We start from the raw sequence: 27,762 nt of genomic DNA on the forward strand, positions 1-27,762 counted from the left end.
AAAACAAAATTTTACAGGACACGAATGAATATCATTTAAAAACATTTAAAGTGATTTAGGTAGCCCGTTTTTTTATTTTTTATTTTTATGATTTAATTTTTTATCTGTATTTGCTTTTGTTTTATTTCCTTGTTGTTGAAAGTGAATTATAAATGTATGTTTGTTGTTCAGTAAAAAATGTAAAAAAAAAAAAAAATTAAGAAAAAAAAAAAAGAGTTTGCATTATTGTCTTTACATAGCAACTTCCGGTTCCTGTGTGGGGATATGAGAATTGTTTGTCTCCGATCTCCTTTTTTTCTCTTTCTGTTCATTGATAATTTTAATTTTTGTCATGTGAAATTTTGAAATACAAATTTTGTACATTTTGCTCTTGACGCTGAAAAAAAGAACACTTTGTTTTTCAATGTGATTTTTTTGTATTTCAAAATAAAATTGAGATAAACCAATGAAAAACATAAAAATAAAAAAATAAACTAAAGCAAACTGTTTTTTTCTTCTAACGTATAGACACTTTTACTATGTGTTAAATTTAATAGCCAAACATTCCTTAAAAAAGGCACTATAGTGACGTCACACTCTCTGTTTAACCTTTAAACGGATTGGCTAGCTGATTTTTTATTCAGTTTAGCGTAAAACTTTCATAGCTCAGCAATAATTCACGCCATTGATGCACCGCTGTCAACACGGATAATATAACGTGCTATGTTTAGGCGTTTTGTGGGTTACGTAACACGTGGCAGCGCATGAAGAATTTATCCATGCCGTCTACGTCATCCCTATCTGCAAGTTGGTGCTGCTGCAGGATACATGCAGCTGTAAATAGTGTGTTCTTGCTTCTTTCTCCCTCCCTCCCTTCTCCTTCTCTTGTCTATCCATCTGTCCTCCTAGCTGCAGTCTGCATCCTGTGCCCACTGATGATGATGAAGATGATGATGCTGCTGCTGAGCAACAGCGTTCTCTCCTCCATCAAGGAATGATGACATCTTTCTGCTCGTGCTGCAGCGCGGATGGATAAATGAGATAAAAAAAGAGTACGCAGAAGAGGAAGAAACAGGAAATAGTGGAGTGAGGGGTTAAAAGATTGCCCCCCAAAAAAAGAGAGAGGAGAGTTTGAATGGCGAGTGTAGACAACAGAGAGTGCTGCAGTAGAATGAGGGTCAGGGAGGAATTGAGCTGCCACCCTTCTGCACCCGACACAGGATCCATCGCAGGCGCCGCTCGCTCCTCTCCCTGAAGGGGCCGACAGGAGGGATCCACCGTGGAGGCGAGAAGGAGACGAAGGAGGGGGGCGGAGGTGGAGAACACCAGAGGTTCTACTACACACAAGATGGCTGCTGTGTCCTCTGCCTCTGACACTGGTAAGTGTGTTTTCATCCTTTTGCCGTGCTGAAAAGTTGTCATCCTCAGTCCTGTTTGTGAAACTGTTGCTTTAGTCCCCCATGCGTTCAGCAGCGAGGAACAAGATGACTCAATAAACCCTGTTGTCCTCCCCATATTACGCCCCCCTTTTCATCACCCCTGCAGAGGGAGCGGATCGTACACATTTTCCCGCCTCACTGTTTTATCGCAGCGTGCACCGTGCTCCGGCTCGTAACTTCACTTATTAGGATATAGTCATTTTTGTGCATATGGCGCGCTCCCTGGAACGTGTCCAAGGGTCCTCCTCTCTGACCCATATTCCTTTTTGGATGGAAGCGAAGCAAAAAGGGAGGCACGCTGAGAGGGAGATTAAGGAGGACTACGTTTGAGTCGGTAAAGGAGAAGTAAAGTAGCAAAGGAGTTCTCAAAGATAAGGACTCAAAACTTAGGCCTGTGTTTCCAGTAGAGTCTAAACCAGGGTTTTCTCCAACAGGTACACTATATGGCCAAAAATATTTGGCCACCCATCCAAATAATGAGAATCAGGTGTCCTAATCACTATGCCCGGTGTATAAAATCAAGAACTTAGGCATGGAGACTGTTTCTACAAACATTTGTTAAAGAATGTGCCGCTCTCAGTGATTTCCAGTGTGAAACTGTCATAGGATGCCACCTGTGCAACAAATCCAGTGGAGAAATTTCCTCGCTCCTAAATATTCCAAAGTCAACTTTATTATAAGAAAAGTGAAGAGTTTGGGAACAACAGCAAGTCAGCCACCAAGTGGTAGGCCACGTAAACTGACATAGAGGGGTCAGCGGATGCTGAAGCGCATAGTGCAAAGACTTTCTGCACAGTCATTTGCTACAGAGCTCCAAACTTCATGTGACCTTCCAATTAGCCCACGTACAGTATGCAGAGAGCTTCATGGAATGGGTTTCCATGGCCGATCAGCTGCATCAATGCAAAGCGTCGGATACAGTGGTATAAAGCATGTCACCACTGGACTCTAGAGCAGTGGAGACGCCTTCTCCGGAGTGATGAATCACGCTTTTCCATCTGGCAATCTGATGGACGAGTCTGGGTTTGGAGGTTGCCAGGAGAACACTACATTTCGAACTGCATTGTGCCGAGTGTAAAATTTGGTGGAGGAGGAATTATGGTGTGGAGTTGTTTTTCAGGAGTTGGGCCAGGCCCCCTAGTTCCAGTGAAAGGAACTTTGAATCCTCCAGGATACCAAAACATTTTGGAAAATTCCATGGGATGGCACTTCAAGTTCCTATGTGAGTACAGGCAGGTGGCCAAATACTTTTGGCAATATAGTGTAGATCAGGGATATTCGACTAAATTGTTTTGGGGGTGAAGAGAGGAGAACTTTTTCTCCGATGCGTGTTCTTTTAATCTCTAATAAAGCTCACCAAGTTGTTGTCAATTTCCAGATTCACCATCTTAGATTTATTTGACAGTGAGATTGTTTAAAGCAGGGGTGTCAAACTCATTTTTGATCGGGGGCCACATGGAGAAAAATCTACTCGCAAGTGGGCCGGACTTGTAAAATCACGGCACAAAAACTTAAAAATAAAGACAACTTCAGATTGTTTTCTTTGTTTAAAAGTAGAACAAGCACATTCTGAAATTGTACAAACCATAATGTTGTTGTTTTTTTACACTTACATGTTGCGGTTAATAGTGTATATACTTTATTTGTCGTTATTTATATTTTCAATCAATCAATCAATCAATCAATGTTTATTTATATAGCCCTAAATCACACGTGTCTCAAAGGGCTGCACAAGCCACAACGACATCCTCGGTACAGAGCCCACATACGGGCAAGGAAAAACTCACCCCAGTGGGACGTCGGTGAATGACTATGAGAAACCTGGGAGAGGACCGCATATGTGGGTAAACCCCCCCCCCCCCTCTAGGGGAGACCGAAAGCAATGGATGTCGAGTGGGTCTGACATAATATTGTGAAAGTCCAGTCCACAGTGGATCCAACACATCAGCGAGAGTCCAGTGCATAGTGGGGCCAGCAGTAAACCATCCTGAGCGGAGACGGGTTAGCAGCGCAGAGATGTCCCCAACCGATGTACAGGCTAGTGGTCCACCCGGGGTCCCGACTCTGGACAGCCAGAACTTCATCCATGGCCACCGGACCTATGCAACTCCCCCTCCCAAGGGACAGGGGAGAAGAGGAGAGAAGAAAAGAAACGGCAGATCAACTGATCTAAAAAGGGGGGTCTATTTAAAGGCTAGATTATACAAATGAGTTTTAGGATGGGACTTAAATGCTTCTACTGAGGTAGCATCTCTAACTGTTACCGGGAGGGCATTCCAGAGTACTGGAGCCCGAATAGAAAACGCTCTATAGCCCGCAGACTTTTTTTTTGGCTCTGGGAATCACTAATAAGCCGGAGTTCTTTGAACGCAGATTTCTTGTCGGGACATATGGTACAATACAATCGGCGAGATAGGCTGGAGCTAAACCGTGTAGTATTTTATAAGTACCGGTAAGTAGTAAAACCTTAAAGTCGCATCTTAAGTGCACAGGAAGCCAATGCAAGTGAGCCAGTATAGGTGTAATATGATCAAACTTTCTTGTTTTTGTCAAAAGTCTAGCAGCCGCATTTTGTACCAACTGTAATCTTTTAATGCTAGACATAGGGATACCCGAAAATAATACGTTACAGTAATCGAGACGAGACGTAACGAACGCATGAATAATGATCTCAGCATCGCTAGTGGACAAGATGGAACGAATTTTAGCGATATTACGGAGATGAAAGAAGGCCGTTTTAGTAACACTCTTAATGTGTGACTAAAACGAGAGAGTTGGGTCGAAGATAATACCCAGATTATTAATTGTTTGGTTGTCAAATGTTAAGGTGGTATTATTAAATAGATGTCGGTGTCTAGCAGGACCGATAATCAGCATTTCCGTTTTCTTAGCATTGAGTTGCAAAAAGTTAACGGACATCCATTGTTTAATTTCATTAAGACACGCCTCCAGCTGACTACAATGCGGCGTGTTGGTCAGCTTTAGGGGCATGTAGAGTTGGGTGTCATCAGCATAACAGTGAAAACTAACACCGTATTTGCGTATGATGTCACCCAGCGGCAGCATGTAAATACTAAAGAGTGCAGGGCCAAGTACCGAACCCTGGAGAACTCCGCACGTTACCTTGACATAGTCCGAGGTCACATTGTTATGGGAGACGCACTGCATCCTGTCAGTAAGATAAGAGTTAAACCAAGACAAGGCCAAGTCTGACATACCAATACGTGTTTTGATACGCTCTAATAAAATATTATGATCGACGGTATCGAAAGCGGCGCTAAGATCAAGAAGCAGCAACATAGATGAAGCATCAGAATCCATCGTTAGCAATAGATCATTAGCCATTTTTGCGAGGGCTGTCTCCGTAGAGTGATTTGCCCTGAAACCGGATTGAAAAGGTTCACAGAGATTGTTAGTCACTAAGTGTTCATTTAGCTGTTGTGCAACAATTTTTTCGAGAATTTTGGAAATAAACGGAAGGTGGGAGACCGGTCGGTAGTTTACCATGAGGTCAGGATCGAGGTTAGGTCTTTTGAGCAGAGGATGAATAACCGTTTTTTTGAATGCTAGGGGAACAGTGCCGGAGGAAAGTGATACGTTTATAATATTTAACACTGATGGACCTAATAATACAAACAGTTCCTTGATAAGTTTCCCAGGAAGTGGGTCAAGTAAACATGTTGTTTGTTTTATCCCACTTACACGCTGTAATAATTCCTCTAATGTTATTTCATCAAAAATAGAGAGACTATTTTGAAGGGCAGTGTCCGTCATATATACAGTCGTATCTGTGTTAATAGAACCCAGTTGTAGCTGAGATGCGTTGTCTTTAATCTCCTTTCTAATGAGTTCAATTTTCTTATTAAAGAAATTCATAAAATCTTCTGCCGAGTGGGTGGAGCTACTGGGAGGAGTCCCTTGTTGGGTTAGCGATGCTACTGTACTAAACAGAAATTTAGGATCGTTTTTGTTGAGGCGGATGAGATTTGAGTAATATTTAGCTTTAGCTAAGGTAAGCATGCGTTTATAAGTTATTAAACTATCACTCCATGCTTGATGGAAAACCTCAAGTTTAGTCGCGCGCCATTTGCGTTCCAGCTTTCTACATGATAATTTATGAGCTCTAATTTCTTCTGTAAACCATGGGGTGCGCCTTTTAGGGGCCCTTTTTTGCTTTAGCGGTGCTATACTATCAATAATTTCGCGCAAGGCATCGTCAAAGTTGTTAGTGAGGTTATCAATAGAGCCGACATAATTTGGGAATGGTGCCATTACCGAAGGCAGTAGGTCAGCAAGAGTCATCGTTGTGGCAGCATTAATGTTGCGGCCGCTATAGCAGTTATTATTATTATTAGCTTGTTGACAATGAGTCAAAACTTCAAATGTTATAAGGTAATGATCGGACATTACTTTAGTATATGGAAGTATCATAACTTTGGAGGTGGTGACACCTCTGACAAGCACTAGATCTATTGTATTACCGTTGCGATGTGTGGGTTCATGTATTATTTGTGTAAGACCACAGCTATCAATTATGGTTTGGAGCGCCTATTTCTGAATAAATTATCTGATAATGTTCATCAGTCAACTCATTGGTGTTAATTTTTAATCTATCAAGATAAAAATGTTTTATCAAAATCAAATTACAGTATGTTATTTATGTATTTGATCATTTTCCTCGACTGATGTACTAACATCATGTGGTTTATTTTGTACATATGTAGCATCATCTACAAAGATAAAAAGAATTGCTATTGTGACATCCAGTGGACACATTTAGAACAGCTGTTTCTTTCGTTTAAAAATTTCAGGTAAATTTTTATACTTAGCAAACTCATCCCGCGTGCCGGATAAAACCTGTTTGTAGGCCTAAACAAGCTGCTGCCCTTAGGCCATACGTTTGACACCCCTGGTTTAAAGCAAAGAATTCCCTCATGCCCATAAGCAGGAAGAGGAGAAATCCTGCCACCTCCGGCTCCTCACAAAATATTTTCCTTTGTCCCAAGGACTGATATTCTTTTCAAAATAAAGGGGGTTTGGGTTGTCTTTGTCCCATCTGACTCTGGTTTCGATGGTAACGGCACCTTTGCTGGCTTGTCTTGATGATTACTGCCGCACCAAAATACCTCTCGCCCTCATGTCAGGGCTGTATTGTCCATCTATCCATCCATTTTCTACCGCACATTTCTCCGGGTAACGGAGGGCACTGGAGCCTATCCCAGCTGCACTCGGGCGGAAGGCGGGGTACACACTGGACAAGTCGCCACCTCAGGGCCAACACAGGTAGTGTGTCTTTTAATATGTGTGACTTTAAAACTAACCATTTACAGTAACACCTAATGATAGCATGCAGAAATATAATGGTAAGATCAATATACTTATTTTATTAGGTGTATGTGTATGCTAGCAATATATGTAGTTAGCATTAAAAAAAATATTAAAATCCTTCAGGGGCCACATTTACAAAAAGCTGATGGGTCCTCCCTTGACGGTTATTCTTATTTTGTATATTCTGTAGAACCAGCATCCTCTGCAGTAGACATTTGATTTTAGCCTATTTATGTTGTTAGATTTACAGCAGTGCTGTGCTATAATCAAAGATCCTCTCTATGACAGCACTAAAATGTTTTTAAGAATCTGCTTCAAAAATGTATTGACATTTTTTTACCTAAACTCGCAGGGCACTACTTAAATACAGGCATGTGAAATGTCCGTGAAAACCCGCATTTTAAAACATAAATTTTCCCGTTAAAATATCACTTTTATGAAATATAAAAAAATAGAATCCAAAAAAAATTTGTTGAACGCTCGTTAGCATAATCTAGTTATCTTACTTGTCGTTGCCTCCGTTTGCTCTCCGAGCCACAACGTTGACGGCTTTTTACTTTGCTGCTCAACATATTTAGATGATTACAATCCAAACACTGTAAGTTCTTAACCAGTTGTAGTTCTAGAGTATTTATGAATAGCCAACGAGAAGGTATATTTTGGACGTGACGGATGTAAACAGAGGTCACAACACAGGAAGTACATTACCCGCGGGGGCGTGGCTACAGGTTAGAGTTGCCAAATGGGAAACGTTTTCTGAGTTCTTTGCATGCATGTTATAGAATTGTACATTACATTTCCAAAGATAATGATGCTAGTAAATTATCTACTAAGAAAAACCTAAATATTCTGTGGTACAGTACATGTAAGTGTCAAATAGACAGCCAGAGAGGTTGGTAGATGATCTAAAGGTAAAATATAGTGCAATTGCAGGATATGTAGTCTTAATTTTAGTGCTGATTGAAATTCTCCACTTTTTTTTGTCAGTTTTCCTATTTTTTTCCTCAAAAGTTGCTGTAAATAGCCCAAATAGAGAAAAAGAGAGGACCTAAGATGGAACCTTGAGGAACTAGTATAACTGAAGAAGTTGAACACATCACTACTGACATCTGAAATAAACAAGCTGCTGCAACATCTTAGTTACATAAATCACATTATGAAAAAAATGTGTAACTGCCAAAACAGGAGAGGACTTAAAGGGATGCCTTGAGGAACTCCTCAGTTATGTAGATCGCAAGTTTGGACGTCAGTGTTTTATGTCTAGCATGGCTAAAATGTCAATGCAAGGATCTGCCAATGTGTTTACAATGGTCCAAGTTCTTCTGTACAACAGGAGCACTCTAGTGTTTTTAGGAATTTGCTGCAAAAATGTTTTGTCTCTGAAGTTTTAAACTAAACTCGGGGGCCCGTGTGGTGTCATTCCTGGGTTGGATTTGGCCCCCAGGTCAGAGGTGTATCATCACAGGGCCGAATAATAATGCCCTTCAAGTGTTTTCTTATTTTAATGACACACATTGACAACTCTTAGTGCAGTGTTTCTCAAGCGGTGGGTCGAGATATTTATTATTTGTGTCTACACTCTGGTATTCATGTTAGAACAACAACACAAGCCTGCAGCTAGGTGGCAGCAGTGCTTAATCTAATCAACAGGCTCCCTCTACGATCTAGTAAGTACACGGGAACAAGTGTGAAGAGCTAAAATAGAGGACGTGATAGAAAAGTTTTTGACAGGAATGAAAAGAAAAAAGGAGTAGTTGTCAGCGGCTTATATAGAAAATATATAAAAAATATATAAAGCCGTGTAACTTCGATTTCCGAACATAAATGGTTCCCGAACAGGGTTAAGATTAGTGTTCTATTTACAAATTTCCCCATCAAACACAAATAACAATTTGTGTTTATTTAATAACAAAGCTAAAACAACAATTTGCTCAACTGTCCTCCCTTGCAGCTGCCCTGCCGACACGCACACGCACTGTCACTAGCCCTGTGGCGCACTCACAGTTTGAAATCACAAAACTCCTTAACTTTAACAGCCAGGTCGCTACAATGATTAGGAATAAAGAATAACATCCATGTGTAGGTTACTTGTCTCGGCGTGCAGGGAGGGAGGTTGAGGCAGTGTCCACAATGCTGTGGATACTTCCTGAATGTATTAAATCCCTCAGCGCTTCTCCAATACTTTTTTTTTCGCCAAAACTACAAAAAAGTTGGATAAACACTAATAAAAAGGTGCATAAAGCAGAGGAGTAGTTAACAACAGCCATTGCTCTGCTGACTGAATGGCTGTGCTGCCGGGCACAAAATGGCTGTACTGCTCGGCACACAATGAAACATTCGTACAACAAAGCATATTTTTATTTGGCCTGTGGTTCAGATGAATAAAAAGCTCGTACAATGACGGGTTTCATAAATCCAAGTTCCACAGTCGATATTATCAATCAATCAATCAATCAATCAATCAATCAATCAATCAATCAATCAATCAATGTTTGCTTATATATCCCTAAATCACAAGTGTCTCAAAGGGCTGCACAAGCCACAACGACATCCTCGGCTCATATCCCAAATCAGGGCAAGAAAAAACTCAACCCAAATCACTCTACGGAGACAGCCCTCGCAAAAATGACTAATGATCTATTGCTAACGATGGATTCTGATGCTTCATCTATGTTGCTGCTTCTTGATCTTAGCACCGCTTTCGATACTGTTGATCATAATATTTTATTAGAGCGTATCAAAACGCGTATTGGGATGACAGACTTAGCCTTGTCTTGGTTTAACTCTTATCTTACTGACAGGATGCAGTGTGTCTCCCATAACAATGTGACCTCGGACTATGTTAAGGTAACGTGCGGAGTTCCCCAGGGTTCGGTTCTTGGCCCTGCACTCTTTAGTATTTACATGCTGCCGCTAGGTGACATCATACGCAAATACGGTGTTAGCTTTCACTGTTATGCTGATGACACCCAACTCTACATGCCCCTAAAGCTGACCAACACGCCGGATTGTAGTCAGCTGGAGGCGTGTCTTAATGAAATTAAACAATGGATGTCCGCTAATTTTTTGCAACTCAACGCTAAGAAAACGGAAATGCTGATTATCGGTCCTGCTCAACACCGACATCTATTTAAAAATACCACCTTAACATTTGACAACCAAACAATTAAACAAGGTGACTCTGTAAAGAATCTGGGTATTATCTTCGACCCAACTCTCTCGTTTGAGTCGCACATTAAGAGTGTTACAAAAACGGCCTTCTTTCATCTCCGTAATATCGCTAAAATTCGTCCCATTTTGTCCACAAGCGATGCTGAGATCATTATCCATGCGTTCGTTACATCTCGTCTCGATTACTGTAACGTTTTATTTTCGGGCCTCCCTATGTCTAGCATTAAAAGATTACAGATGGTACAAAATGCGGCTGCTAGACTTTTGACAAAAACAAGAAAGTTTGATCATATTACGCCTATACTGGCTCACTTGCACTGGCTTCCTGTGCACCTAAGATGCGACTTTAAGGTTTTACTACTTACGTATAAAATACTACACGGTCAAGCTCCTGCCTATCTTGCCGATTGTATTGTACCATATGTCCCGGCAAGAAATCTGCGTTCAAAGAACTCCGGCTTATTAGTGATTCCCAGAGCCCAAAAAAAGTCTGCGGGCTATAGAGCGTTTTCTATTCGGGCTCCAATACTATGGAATGCCCTCCCGGTAAAAGTTAGAGATGCTACCTCAGTAGAAGCATTTAAGTCTCATCTTAAAACTCATTTGTATACTCTAGCCTTTAAATAGACTCCCTGTTTAGACCAGTTGATCTGCCGTTTCTTTTCTTTTCTTTTCTACTCTGCTCCAAACCCGGGGTGGACCGCTAGCCTGTTCATCAGATGGGGACATCTCATCGCTGCTGACCCGTCTCCACTCGGGATGGTTCCTGCTGGCCCCACTATGGACTGGACTCTCGCTGATGTGTTGGACTTTCACAATATTATGTCAGACCCACTCGACATCCATTGCTTTCGGTCTCCCCTAGAGGGGGGGGTTACCCACATATGCGGTCCTCTCCAAGGTTTCTCATAGTCATTCACATTGACGTCCCACTGGGGTGAGTTTTCCTTGCCCGTATGTGGGCTCTGTACCGAGGATGTCGTTGTGGCTTGTACAGCCCTTTGAGACACTTGTGATTTAGGGCTATATAAATAAACATTGATTGATTGATTGATTGATTGATTGATTGAACCCAATGGGATGACAATGAGAAACCTTGGAGGGGACCGCAGATGTGGGAACCCCCCCTTGCATGTATGGTTATGGTTTGAAGTCATATCGAACAACTGCATCAGGTATTTGATGAGAAGGTCCTGGGTTCGATCCTGGGCTCGGGATCTTTCTGTGTGGAGTTTGCATGTTCTCCCTGTGACTGCGTGGGTTCCCTCCGGGTACTCCGGCTTCCTCCCACCTCCAAAGACATGCACCTGGGGATAGGTTGATTGGCAACACTAAATTGGCCCTAATGTGTGAATGTGAGTGTGAATGTTGTCTGTCTATCTGTGTTGGCCCTGCGATGAGGTGGCGACTCTTCAGGGTGTACCCCGCCTTCAGCCCAAATGCAGCTGAGATAGGCTCGAGCATCCCCCGCGACCCTGAACAGGACAAGCGGTAGAAAATGGATGGATGGATGGATGGATGGACTTTAATTGCCAAGTTTCCTTTTTACATTTTCTGATAGTGGTGTGCCGCTGGATTGGCTCAAAAAAGGTTGAAAAACACTGATCTAAACAACGGATGTTCCTTAGTTTCGACAGGGGACCAGAGGGGTCGTCACCCCCCTGAGCGCAGACTGCTCATCCTCGGGGGTCCAAAATCTGGTAAGACCTCCTCAGCCAACACCATCCTGGGGGAGGAAGTCTTTGACGCGGGGACGGAGACTACTCACAGCAACGTGGGTCAGACGGAGATCTTCGGCCGTCGGGTCACGGTGGTGGACACACCCCCGTGGGTCATCCCCAGTGACGCGGAGGACGACACCGAAGCGGACGATAACGGGAACACAGTCGCGGAGTCGGATAGCCCGTCGAGGCCCCCGCCCAGCCTGGATAGCGAGGGCCCCTGCATGGGGGCGATCCTGTGCCCCCCCGGCCCGCACGCCATCCTGCTGGTAGTGTCCGTCACTCAGCCTTTCACAGACACTGAGAGGAGGGCCGCCGAGGAGCAGCTAGGGGCCCTGGGGGGAGGAACCTGGAGATACTCCATGGTGCTCTTCACTGGGGTGGACAAGCTGCAGAAGGGGGTCTTCATTGAGGAGCACATCGCAAACACTGGAGAGAGCCTCCAGTGGCTGGTGGAGAGATGTGGAAGCAGGTACAATCCTGATACTCCTCTTAAATTATTAGAAGACACACCATAGCCGTATGTCCTTCTACCCGCAGGTATCACGCTTTCGACAACAACTGGAAAGAAACGGAGGACACCACACAGGTACCTGAACTGATGGAGAAGGTGGAGGAAATGATCACCGACAACCAAGGTTTGTTTATATCTCAAGTCGTATTTCACTACTCTGTATTGAATGGTTCATGTTTGCGCAGGCTGGTACTTTGAGGTGAACGAGCTGATTCTTCTGGAGGAGGAGCAGGCGAGGCGAGCACTGGAGGAGGAGAGAATGAGGATGGAGGAGCACGCCAGACAGAGGGAGCAGATGATTGGAGGACCTCCAAGAGGTACCAGGAAGCTTGTGTTGTGTTTAATGTGTGCAAATGGAGGACATCACACATTGAACTCATCTTGGACATTCAAACTAACAAGTTTTCCCAGTTACAAAAATTCCCGGGTTTCCCCAGAATTTTTGCATTTCAATTACACTAAGTACTGTATGGATCTCGGAGTCATGTAAGTTGGTGCTTGACACATGCTAACTGTTAGCATGTTAACATTAGCATGCTAACTTTTTAAGCTAATTGTGCAAGAATACACCTCAGAGTCATAAAAGTTGGTACTTGATACACGCCAACTGTTGACATGTTAATTTTAGCATGGTAGTCTTTTTAGCTTATTATGCAGGTATACACCTCAGACTCATAATTTGGTAGTTGACACTTGTTGACTGTTGGCATGTTAACTTCCTCACATTAGCATGCTAACTTTTATAGCTAATGTTACAGCTATTCAGATGAATGTAACTTGGTATGGACACAAACCAACTGTTAATATGTTAGTGTTAGCGTGCTAGCTTTATTTTAGCTAATTTTGAAGGTGCCCACCTCAGAATCATATAACTTAAACATTAACACATGCTAACTGTTAATATGTTAATGTTAGCAAGATAGTTTTTTTAAGCTTATTTTGAAGATGTACACCTCAGAATCATATAGGTAGGTACTTGACACATGTTAATTGTCAGCATGTTAACATGCTAACATTACCATTCTAATTTTTATAAAACTTATTTTACAGGTATTCAGAATCATATAACTTGGTATTGCCTCATGCTAACTCTTAACATGTTAAAGTTAGCATGCACGCTTTTTCAGCCAACTTTGCAGGCGTACACCTCAGAGTCCTATAACTTGGTACTTGACACATGCTTACTGTAAGCATGCTAACGTTAGCATGTTAGCTTTTTGTTAGATAATTTTACAGACATACGCCTCAGGGTCATATAATTCTGTGCTTGACGCATGCTGCTAATGTTTGCATGCTATCTTTTTCAGCTCATTTTGCTGATACATGCTGTAAGGTAGTTTTTTGTGAATCAAGTCTATCTGGCGGGCGTGCACTGCCTGTTATTTCATTTTAATTTGGCTTGGGCTTTTCAGCGTTCACACACAATTGCTTCCGAAATTGCATATTCTAGTTATTCATTATTGCTCATAAGATATCCCAATAAATAATCGGTAAGAATCCTTGTACAAAAAAAACTTCAAAAATATAATTTTTTTAATTTTTTATGATAATATTCTTAAATACGTCATCACACAAAAACTAAGTACATCCCTTGCATTTGCGCAGCTATTTCGTTGTATCTCGTTTGAAGAGTTGAAAATCATGTTTCCCCTTTAACGAACTGCAGCTCCTCAGTGCCGGGAGCACTTACAGGTATACAGCCCCAGACCATGATGCTACCACCACCATGCTTGACTGTAGGCAAGACACAAGTATCTTGGTACTCACTTATGTTGACAGATATTTAGACAGTCATGCCATTTTCAGTGGCTAGTAAATCTATACTGCTATACAAGCTGTACACTGACTACTCTATAACGTCTATAAGTTGACTTACTATAGTATTATACTGTAATAGATAAGAAAATTGATTTATAGTGCTACAAAACCTTTTATTCTCACTTCATCGTTCTTTTCTTTCTGTACCTGTGTGGGCAGAATTGAGGTTGCTGTTGTTGGGCTGGAAGGGTGTTGGAAAAAGCTCCGTGGGGAACTCCATCCTGGGTCGTCGGTACTTTGAGTCAGGCCAGGAGACCGACCTCTGCCTCCGGAGGCAGGCGCTCGTGTCCGGTCGCAGGGTAACCATAGTGGACACCCCGGGCTGGGACTGGTTCTCAGTGCGGCGTACCCCCAAGCGCATCCGCCAGGAGTCGCAGCGTGGCGCCGCCCTCCTGCGACCCGGACCCCACACTCTGTTACTGGTTCTCCCGGTGGTCTCCTCCCTCACGGCCAGGAAGAGGAGAACGCTTCTGTCCCACATTGAGACCCTTTTCGGTGACGGCGCCTGCCTCCACACCATGGTACTGTTCAGTTGTGGCGACTGGCTGGGCCGCACGCCCATTGAGGAGCACATACTCAGAGGGGGCCGGGAGCTGCAAAGACTGCTTGAGTACTGTGGGAACTATTACCACGTCCTGGACAGTAAGATCCCCGGCAAGGACAGGAGCGTCTCAAACCTCCTGGATAGGATTGAGGAGATGATCAGGGAGAACGGTGACAAGGCCTTCCTTCCTGTGCAGACTGAGTGGCGTAAGTCCGACCTTTTGAATTTCACCTCCAATACAAGAGCTCTGTCAAATAAATACATGTTTATTATTGACACTGTTACAGAGGCTCAATGTTACTAAATTATTGTTTTATTGTTTTCACTGAAATATATCATACTAAGTGGTGTTTCTTTTATTACAACTCCAGGATTAGAGCTTTGGTGCGTTGTATGTTGTGCATCAACAATGCTTGAGATCTAAACTTGGGACCAAAAAGTATAAATTCCTTGAAGATGTTATAGCTTCTTCAGTCAAAGGGTCAAAAAGTTGCAAACATTTTTATTTACCAGTTGAACTGCAGTGCATATTTATTGTAAGAGTGTCCGGATCTGATACTGATATCTGTCCAATATCAGCAAAAAAAATTGTATCGGATTATATCTTCTTGTAAATTAGTGAAGTAATTTACAAAAGGTAAACAGGCTAGCAGCTACACAACAGCTAAGCACACAATAGCATACTATCTAGACATGGGTAATAAGTGTTCCCAATTGTGCATTATTAAAACACTACATTTCTAAATATAAACAAGTATTAAATTGTTTTAGTTGCATATTACTTACAGATACAAAGTCTCCAAGGCAAAGAAAGTATCCAGTATCACACGTGTCTGCATCATTTAAAATACTGCATCATGAGCTTAACTTTATGAATTAGCATAGCGTGGCCACTGAGTGTGGACAAAAAAACAATTACCAAACCACTTTAACTTAAGACAGTATAAGTCTATTCATCCATTTTGTTTATTGTTTTGATTGTGTGTATTTGAGGGCCCAACAACCCCCCCTCCTTTAACAGAGACAGTGTTATGATCCGCTGCCCGGATCATAGTCTGTTTACGTTTTGTAGTCACTTGTGTTTCCAGCACCTCTTGATTTTGTTTGTTTCAGTTGCCATGACGGCAGATTGCACACACCTGCCTCTGGTTAGTGTTCGGGACGCTCACCTGTTGTCCGGGCACTAATCAGAGGGCTATTTAGTCTTTGCCCTGGCCCCACTCGGTTTGCTTTATGCCATACTTGCCAACCTTGAGACCTCCGATACCGGGAGATGGGGGTTGGGGGCGTGGTTAAGAGGGGAGTATATATACAGCTAGAATTCACCAACTCAAGTATTTCATATATATATATATATATATATATATATATATATATATATATATATATATATATATATATATATATATATATATATATATATATAATGTATACAATACTTGACTTTCAGTGAATTCTAGCTATATATGTATATACATATCTATTTTATTATATATATAAATGAAATAAATACTTGAATTTTAGTGTTCATTTATTTACACATATACACACACAACCCTCATCTACTCATTGTTGTACTTCAGCATAGCCATCTTTGTCTCGGCATATGTCACACCATCGGGTCTCCATTTTGCAAGGTGGTCCATAATACTGGGCTGTGAACGGTGCTGCGCTGCCGCCGCCATGTGCTTCGCTCCCCGTTCATGAATGAGTAAATCATTTCGGCCACCGTGTTCAATGGAGAAGTCTGTTCTACAAAATGTACAGGCAACATACCCCTTCCCCTTCGAACTGTCCTGGATGAACTGAAATTCTTGTTTCCATTCGTTTTGGAACTTGCAAGCGTATTTCTTCATCTTGCTCGTCGACGGCGTCGCCATGTCTGTAACTTCCTCGTTCTTCTGCTTCGTCTCCTTGTTGTGTGCGCAGTTGTGCACTCTACTCTCTAAAAGCCGTAGATGTTATGACGTCATTGGGCAGGCAAGCTGTTTATATTGTGGGAAAGCGGACGTGAGAACAGGCTGTCCCCACTCAGGTCCGCATTGAGCTGGAGGGGGCGTGGCCTCCAGCTCCGGCTGAATTCCGGGAGTTTGTCGGGAGAAAATTTCTGCCGGGAGGTTATCGGGAGAGGCGCTGAATACCGTTAGTCTCCCGGTAAAACCGGGAGGGTTGGCAAGTATGCTTTATGCTACTGTTGACGACATTTGTTACTTGCTCTGTACCTGCTAGCTTCCACGCTAGGCTCTTTTTACTTGCTAGCTCCCACGCTAGCCCATTTAGTTTTTGCCTTAAGTGCTATGAGCACGTTTTTCTTTGTTCCTTCGGATTTATTCCTTAAATAAATCATTTTCTTACCTGCACGCTGTGTCTGAAGCCCGTCTGCATTCCTGGGAGAACGAGCCCCGCATCATCATGCGCCCCGGTCGTCACAGTAGGAAGCCAGCAAGAAAAAGCTCTCTCGCAGCGGGCATGGCGGAGGTGGATGAAGGTGCGTGGATGGTCCTCCGAGCGATGGAGGCAGAGACGCTCCGCTGTAATCCAGATGACGAGATGATATGGGGACATGGAGGTGTTTTGGTCCCGATCGACTCCATCTGGCCCGGGGAGGTCCGCTCTCAGCCCGCTCACACGCGTTAGCGAAGGCGGAAGTCGCACAAGACGGCTTCGGCTCGCGACAGAGACGCGCCACTCCCGCAATTTCTCTCTCCGGAACACAGCCAAGCAGCCCAGGATTCCCCTCCGCCGATGTTTGGTAATCCCATCACTCATTTTGCCAAGCAGTTCACCGATTGGGCTGTCAGTCAGCTGGAGACCAGCGCGGATGACGTCATCCCGTCCACTGGTGATGACTTAGAGACGAAGATTTGTTTTTAAATTCTGTTAACTCTTTCTGTCAGCCGCCTCCAAATGACTTTAATTCTACTGTTAAACACTATCAGGACATTTTTGTTAAATGTAGGTCTAGTCAGTCCCAGTCACCTTCTGACTTTCAAGCCCCGCCCCCAATTACTTTGGCCCCACCCCCTATGGCTCAAGCTCCACCCACTCCTCTGTTTTCTCCCTCCTGGTCGTCCTTACAGTCCACTACGGGGGTAGCTCAGTTCCTGTCAGCCGAACTGCCACGCCCTGCAAGACCTTCTGTGCCTGCTGTTGCTTCAAGCCCTGCTCCGCCTCCTCTGTCAGCTGTGCCACGTGCTGCTCAGCCTACTCCACTTCCTGTTCCAGCCCAGTCATCTTCCGAGACACCCCTTGAAAAATACAGTCCGGCTTGGGTGGATGAGTGGTACCGCAAAGTACTTATAGAACTTAAACTGGAGGAACAATCCCAAGCGGCAGAGGACACTCCGCCTGCTATTGAGGCTTTTGACGACTCTCCTCGACAGTCCCATATTGGGGAGAATAATGGGCATTTTGGACAATCAAAAGGGGAGGAGTTTACCCCCCTCCTCACCTCCCCCCACCCACCCCTAAAGACTGTTCCAGACTGCACAGAACGCGTCTGGGATCCGCTTCTTGAAGGGGGGGGGGGGGGGGGGGGTACTGGGTGCTTTGCTAGTGGGAGGGCACAGCTGCGCACAGCCAGGCAGCAACCTCCGGCCCGACCGCCGCCACCGGTCTTTTGGCCTGCTAAACCGCAACCTCCGGCCTGTCCGCCACCACCGGTCTTTCGGCCTGCTAAGCCGCAACCTCCGGCCCGACCGCCACCACCAGTCCTTCGGCATGCTAAGCCACAACCACCGGCCCGGCCGCCACCACCAGTCCTTTGGCGTGCTAAGCCGCAACCCCCGGCCAGGCCACCTCCGCCAAAGTCACGCCCAGCACCTGCCCCTAGGCTTGTTTCCGCACCAGCACCTACTCCAAGACTGGTTTCCATACCAGCACCGACTCCAAGACTGGTTTCCACACCAGCACCGACTCCAAGACTGGTTTCCACACCAGCACCGACTCCAAGACTGGTTTCCACACCAGCACCGACTCCAAGACTGGTTTCCACACCAGCACCGACTCCAAGACTGGTTTCCACACCAGCACCGACTCCAAGACTGGTTTCCACACCAGCACCGACTTCAAGACTGGTTTCCACACCAGCGTCGACTCCAAGACTGGTTACCACACCAGCACCGACTCCAAGACTGGGTGCTTTGCTAGTGGGAGGGCACAGCTGCGCACAGCCAGGCAGCAACCTCCGGCCCGACCGCCGCCACCGGTCTTTTGGCCTGCTAAACCGCAACCTCCGGCCTGTCCGCCACCACCGGTCTTTCGGCCTGCTAAGCCGCAACCTCCGGCCCGACCGCCACCACCAGTCCTTCGGCATGCTAAGCCACAACCACCGGCCCGGCCTCCACCACCAGTCCTTTGGCGTGCTAAGCCGCAACCCCCGGCCAGGCCACCTCCGCCAAAGTCACGCCCAGCACCTGCCCCTAGGCTTGTTTCCGCACCAGCACCTACTCCAAGACTGGTTTCCATACCAGCACCGACTCCAAGACTGGTTTCCACACCAGCACCGACTCCAAGACTGGTTTCCACACCAGCACCGACTCCAAGACTGGTTTCCACACCAGCACCGACTCCAAGACTGGTTTCCACACCAGCACCGACTCCAAGACTGGTTTCCACACCAGCACCGACTCCAAGACTGGTTTCCACACCAGCACCGACTTCAAGACTGGTTTCCACACCAGCGTCGACTCCAAGACTGGTTACCACACCAGCACCGACTCCAAGACTGGTTACCACACTAGCACCGGCTCCAAGACTGGTTTCCGCACCAGCACCTACTTCCACGGCAACGACATCGACTCCTGCTGCCACGGCATTGACGACGTCTCCTCCTGCTTCTACGGCGACGGCTCCGGCTTCCACGGCGACGACAACGCCTCCGGCTCTGGCTTCCACGGCGACGACACCTCCTGCTCCGGCTTCCACGGCGACGACGACGCCTCCTGCCCCGGCTTCCACGACGACGCCTCCTGCTCCTGCTTCCACGATGACGACGCCTGCTCTTTCCTCGCCCTCATCGTCGTCTCAGCGACCTCGAGCTGTCCGGCTAAGCAAGCAGCAATCAGGGGCCCGCATGCGGCTCTCTCAGAGGTCAGTGAATGGACGCCAGTGGCGCAAACAGCAGCGACGCCCAGGACGTTGTCGTAAAACTCTCCGGCTGCTGAACTTCTGGTGCCACTCACGCCCACCTTTTCGGCGGCCACGGATGTGGCCTTTCAGTAGTTGCCCGCCTTGCCTGCGGCAGCGGCGTTCCATTCGTCGCCGCCGCCTGACTCGTCCCCGGTGGATTCGGGGACACTTGGCCTGGCGACCCACCACCAAGTCCTCCCTCCGCCCTCCCTCCGCCCTCCCTTGACTCTTGAACTGTATCTTAGTTTTTTGGGTTTTAGTTTTTCTAGGGACATCTGGAATCTGTCCTTTAAGGGGGGGTTACTGTTATGATCCGCTGCCCGGATCATAGTCTGTTTACGTTTTGTAGTCACTTGTGTTTTCAGCGCCTCTTGATTTTGTTTGTTTCAGTTGCCATGACGGCAGATTGCACACATCTGCCTCTGGTTAGTGTTCGGGACGCTCACCTGTTGTCCGGGCACTAATCAGAGGGCTATTTAGTCTTTGCCCTGGCCTCACTCGGTCTGGCTTCCTAGTTTGCTTTATGCTACAGTTGACGACATTTGTTACTTGCTCTGTACCTGCTAGCTTCCACGCTAGGCTCTTTTTACTTGCTAGCTCCCACGCTAGCCCATTTAGTTTTTGCCTTAAGTGCTATGAGCACGTTTTTCTTTGTTCCTTCTGATTTATTCCTTAAATAAATCATTTTCTTACCTGCACGCTGTGTCTGAAGCCCGTCTGCATTTCTGGGAGAACGAGCCCCGCATCACGATGCGACCAGGTCGTCACAGACAGAGCCTATTTTATTGATTTTGGTTGTGATTTATATTAAAGTGCAACATTTTGCTTACAGACAGGGTATATTGTATTTGTATTATTTGTTTGCTTTATTTAACTTGGTATTTAAAAGCTTACATTTCAATTAAAATGTTGAAATATAGGAGAAATACAAGTTAATTGCATTTGAAAGGGTATACTTGCAATAATATCGTTTTCCGGCAATAATTTGCAATATATTGTCCAGCAAAATTTGTTATCGACACAGGCCCACGTTTTCAGCATGAATCATACATATTTTTATTACTTTGTAGTGTGGAATGTTAGAAAAGGCTTGCTCGAGTGCAATTACTCAAACAGAGAGCAATGGCAGGTAAGAAAAACACTGACCTATTTATTGTTAAATGTTTGGAATGGACTTGTGCTGTCTTGAAGTTGAAGTATAATAGTAATTGTTTTTGGCGACACCTTGTGGCCACATAATTAGTGAAGTTAAGCTAATGATGTAGACATCATATCGGCCCCCTGAGTTCAGTTCAAAACTTGGGAGACAAACATTTTTGCAGCAAATTCCTAAAAACACTGGAGTGCTCCTGTTGTATAGAAGAACTTAGACCACTGTAAACACTTTGGCAGATCCTTGCATTGACATTTTAGTCTTGCTTGAAAAGTCCTCTCCTTTTTGTGATTTATGTAACTAAGTTGTTGCTGTAGCTTGTTTACTTCAGTAGTCATTAGTTTTAATTCTTTAGTTATGCTAGTGGTGTTCCTCAAGGTTCCTTCTTAGGTCCTCTTTTTTTCATCATTTGGCCCACAAGTTTGGTTAAAAAAACTTGTGAAAGACTCACATTTGTGCAGCAAATTCTTAAAAACACAAGAGTACTGTCATGATCTTTGACCAACATACTAAATCAACTAAAGTCAAGTGTTTACCATAGGTAAACACTTGAGTAGTCCCCACCCGAACCCGCCCAGCGCTGGTTCTCCGGAATATACAAAATATGAATAATAGTGAAGGGAGAAGTCCTGCATCCCGATCCTTAGATTCCTCATAATGTGGCCCTCAAAACAGTTTAGTTGAATTTTCCTGATGTGGCAAGTTGAACGATCGGAACACATTTTTTATTAAATCCTTCCTAATGCTTTGAAGATCTGTAAATGATATGCAGTTATAACTATTTGATACATGTTTACATGGACAATTGTTTAAGACTGCAATGTTGATCAATTAATTAAGGACACTTACTACATACAGTACAGGCCAAAAGTTTGGACACACCTTCTCATTCACAACACAACTGATGGTCCCAAACCCATTGATAAAGCAATAAATTCCACTAATCAACCCTGATAAGGCACACCTGCGAAGTGAAAACCATTTCAGGTGACTACTTCTTGAAGCTCATGGAGAGAATGCCAAGAGTGTGCAAAGCAGTAATCAGAGCAAATGGTGGCTATTTTGAAGAAACTAGAATATAAAACATGTTTTCAGTTATTAAACCTTTTTTCGTTAAGTACATAACTCCACATGTGTTCATTCATAGTTTTGATGCCTTCAGTGACAATCTACAATGTAAAATAGTCATGAAAATAAAGAAAACGCATTGAATGAGAAGGTGTGTACAAACTTTTGGCCTGTACTGTATGTCTAGCTTCTGTCCTATTGTGCTTAGCTGCTGTGTAGCTGCTAGCTCCTAGTAGCTTATAGCCTACTATGTTTGCCTTTTGTAAACAACTTCACTGAAATAGAAGACCGAAACTTGTGTGCTTATTGGAGGAATTGTAAATACTAACTTTGTAATACGCTGCAGACTGCTTGTATCAGAGATTTTAGATGTAGGCCTATATAATCCGATCCTTGTCTTTTTGCTGATATTCCATTGGATCAAGACACTCCTAGTTATATGAAAACCCTATCTGAAGACGTGATACTTGGTGAACTTTTTTTTTTTTGACGCATGAGCCTGAGTGATGTTTGTGCCTTGTCGTCAACTCTGCATAATGAGATTTGTGTTGCATTTGACAGTGAGCGAGGAGAGCTCCTACTCGTCCGACAACACCGAGCCCGAGGACGACTGTCGAGGATGCGAGCTGCAGTGATGAAGGGTGAAGAAAGCAAAGTGGCCCTGTGTAAATGTGTGTGTGTTTTACTGTTATTTTTGAGTATCCAGTAGGCCCAAACATAACCTTATGTACCTTTAACCTCATCTAGATATTTATTCTAGACCGTTGTAGGAAATAGAGGGTATTGGTGAGTAGCAATGGTTGCTTGGATGTAAAAGACACCTTTCTGAGCTGTTTATGAATATATTTTATGAATATATTTACACGGTTAAGACTCGTGAGTTGAAAGTCTGCATTATAAATCTAATCCGTTTAACAACACGAAGGGGATTTGTTTAAGATGACATTATCTGAAGCAGGCAGCTTGGGAGCGTTTCCTTCTCTTTTGCACATTTAAATTGATTTTTTATTTTTTTTTACATGCCTTGGATCAAACGCTTCAGAGAAAACGCTGTCGAAAGAAAAACATTGAATACCAAATCAAAACACGGGCATCGTGCCAATAGATGAAAAACGTCTGCCAATGTTAATTTGAAGCAAACCTGATCTATTGTTTTAGAACTATGAATCTTGAGTGGTATTTAAAAAAAAAGATTCCTTTGTTAATATTTGATTAGGTTCCACTGGAGGAGACGTGGGATATAGGATTGTATAGCACTTTATTCTCATTGCACAAGTACAACCAAGTTCCATTTTCAGCACAGACCCATTCAAAGGCAGACATACACTGAACAAGAACGCTGATGGGTCGCCACTACGGCGGTGCCCTGTAAAAAAAAATGTCGATCCCCAGACTAGGTCCTTTTTTTTTTTTTTAAGGAAGGGTTGAAGTGATCTCGCTGGAGCGAAACCTGCCACACTTATAGAAAAACTACAGATGTGGGTCACATGATAAATCTTAAGTGGTTTGGTTAAAAAAAAGAAAAAAGCGACAATATACTTTGGCGTAGTTTGCTTGGCATTGGGACCACCGAATATGTGCCGTTTTCTCAAAGTAAACATACATTTCTGTTTATATCTGATCATACACATATTTAACTACTCATGATGTGTAATAGCCTGTCTCAGGCAATATTTTTCTTTGACTACGTCTAGGGATGGGTACCTAATTCCATCAGTTCTACGGGGTATCGATTCACGTGAAATCAAACAATGCCACATTTAGACACCTTTGTTGCATGTGACGTCACATCCGGCTGCAGACAAGTAGTCAAACACTAACAAGTAATGATACAATTTTTCATTCCAACAAAGCAAGAAGAAGTCGTTAAAAAAGTACAATAAGGCTCTACTTTTGGTAATGCTCGATGCTAATTTACATGGGATTTGCCATAGACATGCTACTGATTAGCGTTAGTGAGTTTATGTGGCAATTTAAACAACTCCAAATTTGGAAAACTACACCTGCTTCTGTCATTCAAACAGCTGGTGTGCAATAAGTACAATAAATACAGTATTAACACTTTTTAGAGCCCAACAAAAGACTAGCATCACCTGAATGGCCAGGACTACTTCCTGGCTAAGAAAAACACAGTAGTCTTCACACTACTGCCATCTACCAGAGTGTTTTGAGATAAGAGCTGCGTGTGATTGGCAAAGCAATTGGAGCCTTGGGGCCATACTGAAGCAGAATGAGTTTAACACCAGCCAAGAATGTTAAAATGATATCCAAACGGCGAACATTAATTCATGATAGCATGGAAAAGCTGCTGATGGTGTGTTTGACAGAAGAGCAGCTGGAGTGAGATTCCGTAGTGTAGTTATTTGTAGTACATTCTATTTTATTGTTTTTTTATACAATATTTCTCGTCTGAAAGTTAGTTTTTCTCCTTTAAAGGCATGTAACATGTTAAAATGTTGCTGTTTTTGAGGCGGCAGGCACCAAGTAAATTGATTTCAATTCATTTCAGTGGTTTGACTTAAGAGTGCCATCACAGAACCAAAAGGTACTACTGTACTTGCAAATGAGACTCAAAAGTATCAGAAAACAAAACATAAGTTTTTACAATCGGCTCAGTGTTAAAAGTTCCAATAAAAAAATACGATTTTATTTTTAAACGATGTATGTAAGGCTCTCCTTTTTAAAATGTGCTAGCTCGATGCTAATTTACATTGGATTTGCCATAGACATGCTACTGATTAGCGTTAGCGATTTTACATGTTTGAATTAAACGTCAACCTACCAAATGAACATTTATGAACACATGAACACACAAGTACAAAAAATGGATTCTATCGTTTCCCAGATACTGGGAATCGGTACCGTATCGGTCAAATGTGAAAGGGCACCCATCCCTAAATATTCGTTATTTCTAAATGCTTTTATTCGTGTCGTTTGTTCTGTGTTTTTAGCGTCCATATCTGAGCTCAAGTGAACCACACCAGGGTTCTCATGATGGCACCAAAAGTTGCTTTTAACCGAACCAGCCTAAACACGCGTCAGTGCTGCCGCAACCCCCAGCAGGCGGCCCTTGACTGCAGCGCTGCTATAATCATGGTAGTCCATTAAAGGAACGGAGTCGTAAACATCCTTCTCACGCTCAGATAAGACCATAGAGAGGACGAATGTGCTAACGTTGCCCCGGCTATATGTGCCTCAGCATCAAAAAGCCTCGCTGCAGGGCTGTGTCCTATAGAAGACGTCAAGCTTTGGCATGCTACGGAAACCACATAACCTCATGAATCACTGGAGCTCTAATAGGGCTGCCATGTTTTTCTACGTCATCAAGAAATCTGCTATTTACATTGTCGAGATCTATATACATATATCTATAGTCACCTGTCTGAGGCATGTTTGAACGATGCATGCAGGTAAAAAAAGGAGTGCCTGAAAAAAAAATTCCGAACTCACAAACCCCAAACCCAGTGAAGTTGGCACTTTGTGTAAATTGTGAATAAAAACAAAATACAATGATTTGCAAATTCTTTTCAACTTATATTCAATTGAATGCACTGCAAAGACAACATACTTAACGTTCAAACTGGAAAACGTTGTTATATTTTGCAAATATTAGCCCATTTGGAATTTGATGCCTGCAACATGTTTCAAAAAAGCTGGCACAAGTGGCAAAAAAGACTGAGAAAGTTGAGGAATGCTCATCAAACACTTATTTGGAACATCCCACAGGTGAACAGGCTAATTTGGAACAGGTGGGTGCCATGATTGGGTATAAAAGCAGCTTCCATGAAATGCTCAGTCATTCACAAACAAGGATGGGGCGAGGGTCACCACTTTGTGAACAAATGCGTGAGCAAATTGTCGAACAGTTTAACAACAACATTTCTCAACGATCTATTGTAAGGCTGCAGCTAACGATTATTTTTCTATCGATTAATCTATAGATTATTTTTTCGATTAATCAGTTAATCTATAGATTATTTTTTCAATTAATCTATAGATTATTTTTCCTTTTACCGATTATTTTTTTTTATTTAAAATGAAGATGAAAAAATAAATGTAGGCCCGTTTTTTCAAAAGGCATGGCTTTTACTTACAAAAAAAAAGAAGTATGGCCACTCAGTCAACATTGACAACAACATGACAAAATATTCTATAACAATGTAAACATTTAAAACTTTTAACATTTAACAAAATTAAAAGTGGCTTATTTGCTTTTTAATGTGCAAATATAAAAGTAAACATCCAGTGCAAATCTTAATATTCTGCAATAGTATAAGCATTTCAAAAGTAAAAGTATTGCTTATTTTGCTTTAAAATGTGCAAAAATAAACATAAACATCCAATACAAAAAAGTGCAAAACGAAATATTCTGTAACAACAGTGTAAACATTTCAACAAAAGTGAAAGTATTGCTTATTTGCTAAAATATGCAAAAATAAAGATAAACATCCAATACAAAAAAGTGCCAATCTAAATATTCTGGAGCACTGTAAACATTAAGTATTGCTTTTAAAATGTGCAAAATAAACATCCAGTCCAACACAGTACACAATAACCAATTCTACTCATTCCAGTGAGTGACTAACAGTTGTAATGAACAAAGGTTAGCATGTGTACATGCTCTGGTTCTTTTCTTGTTTACAATATTCCCAGCAGCTGAAAATAGGCGCTCAGAAGGGGTCGATGTGGCTGGAACTGAGAGGTAATTAGCCTTCACCTCAAGCCAGGACTGCGAGTGAGCTGAGCTGCAGTTTAAGTTTCTAGAAGGTCAACGGGCTCATAGTGATGTTACTAGTAGTTGACTGGGAGGTGTTTATTATCATTTGGGGAGAGTCCGCTGCCTGATGCTCACCTGCTAAACACCTATCTGCTCAACGCTGAAGCGCTGACTACATGCGCTCTGAATACGCACTGCTGATTGGCTGGTAACGTTCTGAATACGCACTGCTGATTGGCTGATAACGCTTTGTGTGTACCAATCAGATGGTTGTGTGGGTGGGACAATGCTGCGTGCTGAGACAGAAGCAGAAGGAGCAAAGCAGCTTGTTAAGACTTTAGCTTTAGCTTAGAAACTCGTTCGGTACACCCCCGTACCGAACCGAAAGCCCTGTACCGAAACGGTTCAATACAAAACACGTACCGTTACACCCCTAGCAGATACAAATGACACATTCATGTTTTTGTGTAATGATGACAACGTATGCTCACGCGGACGATTGACTAGTTGATGGTTTTCTTTTCAAATGTTCGTTCATAGCCGTTGTGCTGCTATGATAGGCCATTTCCGCTCGACACAGTGTGCATACAACAACATTATTAGGCTGTGTATTGAAATACTCCCACACTTTTGGCGTGATTTTTTCCCCCTCGCTCGCACCGTCTGCTTTGCGGTCCGCCATGACGGTAGTGTGACGTAAATATGCGACGCGTCAAACGCACAAAAACGGCGTCGACGTATTTACGTAACCGATGACGTCAATGACGTCGACGCGTCGTTTCAGCCTTAATCTATTGCAAGGAATTTAGGGATTTCACCATCAACGGGCAGTACTGCATCAAAAACCGACATCAGTGTGTAAAGGATATCACCACATGGGCTCAGGAACACTTCAGAAAAACACTGTCAGTAACTACAGATCGCCGCTACATCTGTAACTGCAAGTTAAAACTCTACTATGCAAAGCGAAAGCCAATTATCAACAACACCCAAAAACGCTGCCGGGTACGCTGGGCCCGAGCTCATCTAAGATGCACTGATGCAAAGTGGAAAAGTGTTCTGTGGTCTGACGAGTCCACAGTTCAAATTGTTTTTGGAAACTGTGGACCTCGTGTCCTCCGGACCAAAGAGGAAAAGAACCATCCCGAATGTTCTAGGCGCAAAGTTAAAAAGTCAGCAT

At 43.4% G+C, this 27,762-nt stretch overlaps 1 protein-coding gene across 1 annotated transcript; it reads left to right on the plus strand.

Moving 5' to 3' along the window:
- The first annotated feature begins 807 nt into the window (after positions 1-807).
- LOC133642965 (GTPase IMAP family member 8-like) lies at positions 808-27,293 on the plus strand. Its single transcript, XM_062037388.1, has 6 exons — positions 808-1,358; positions 11,546-12,110; positions 12,179-12,276; positions 12,338-12,469; positions 14,130-14,720; positions 22,427-27,293. Exons 1-6 carry the CDS (start codon positions 1,328-1,330, stop codon positions 22,498-22,500), a joined length of 1,491 nt encoding a protein of 496 aa, XP_061893372.1. The 5' UTR covers positions 808-1,327; the 3' UTR covers positions 22,501-27,293.
- Positions 27,294-27,762: the final 469 nt, after the last annotated feature.

This window comes from Entelurus aequoreus, linkage group LG25 (assembly GCF_033978785.1).
Source record: "Entelurus aequoreus isolate RoL-2023_Sb linkage group LG25, RoL_Eaeq_v1.1, whole genome shotgun sequence".
Taxonomy (NCBI): Eukaryota; Metazoa; Chordata; class Actinopteri; order Syngnathiformes; family Syngnathidae; genus Entelurus; species Entelurus aequoreus.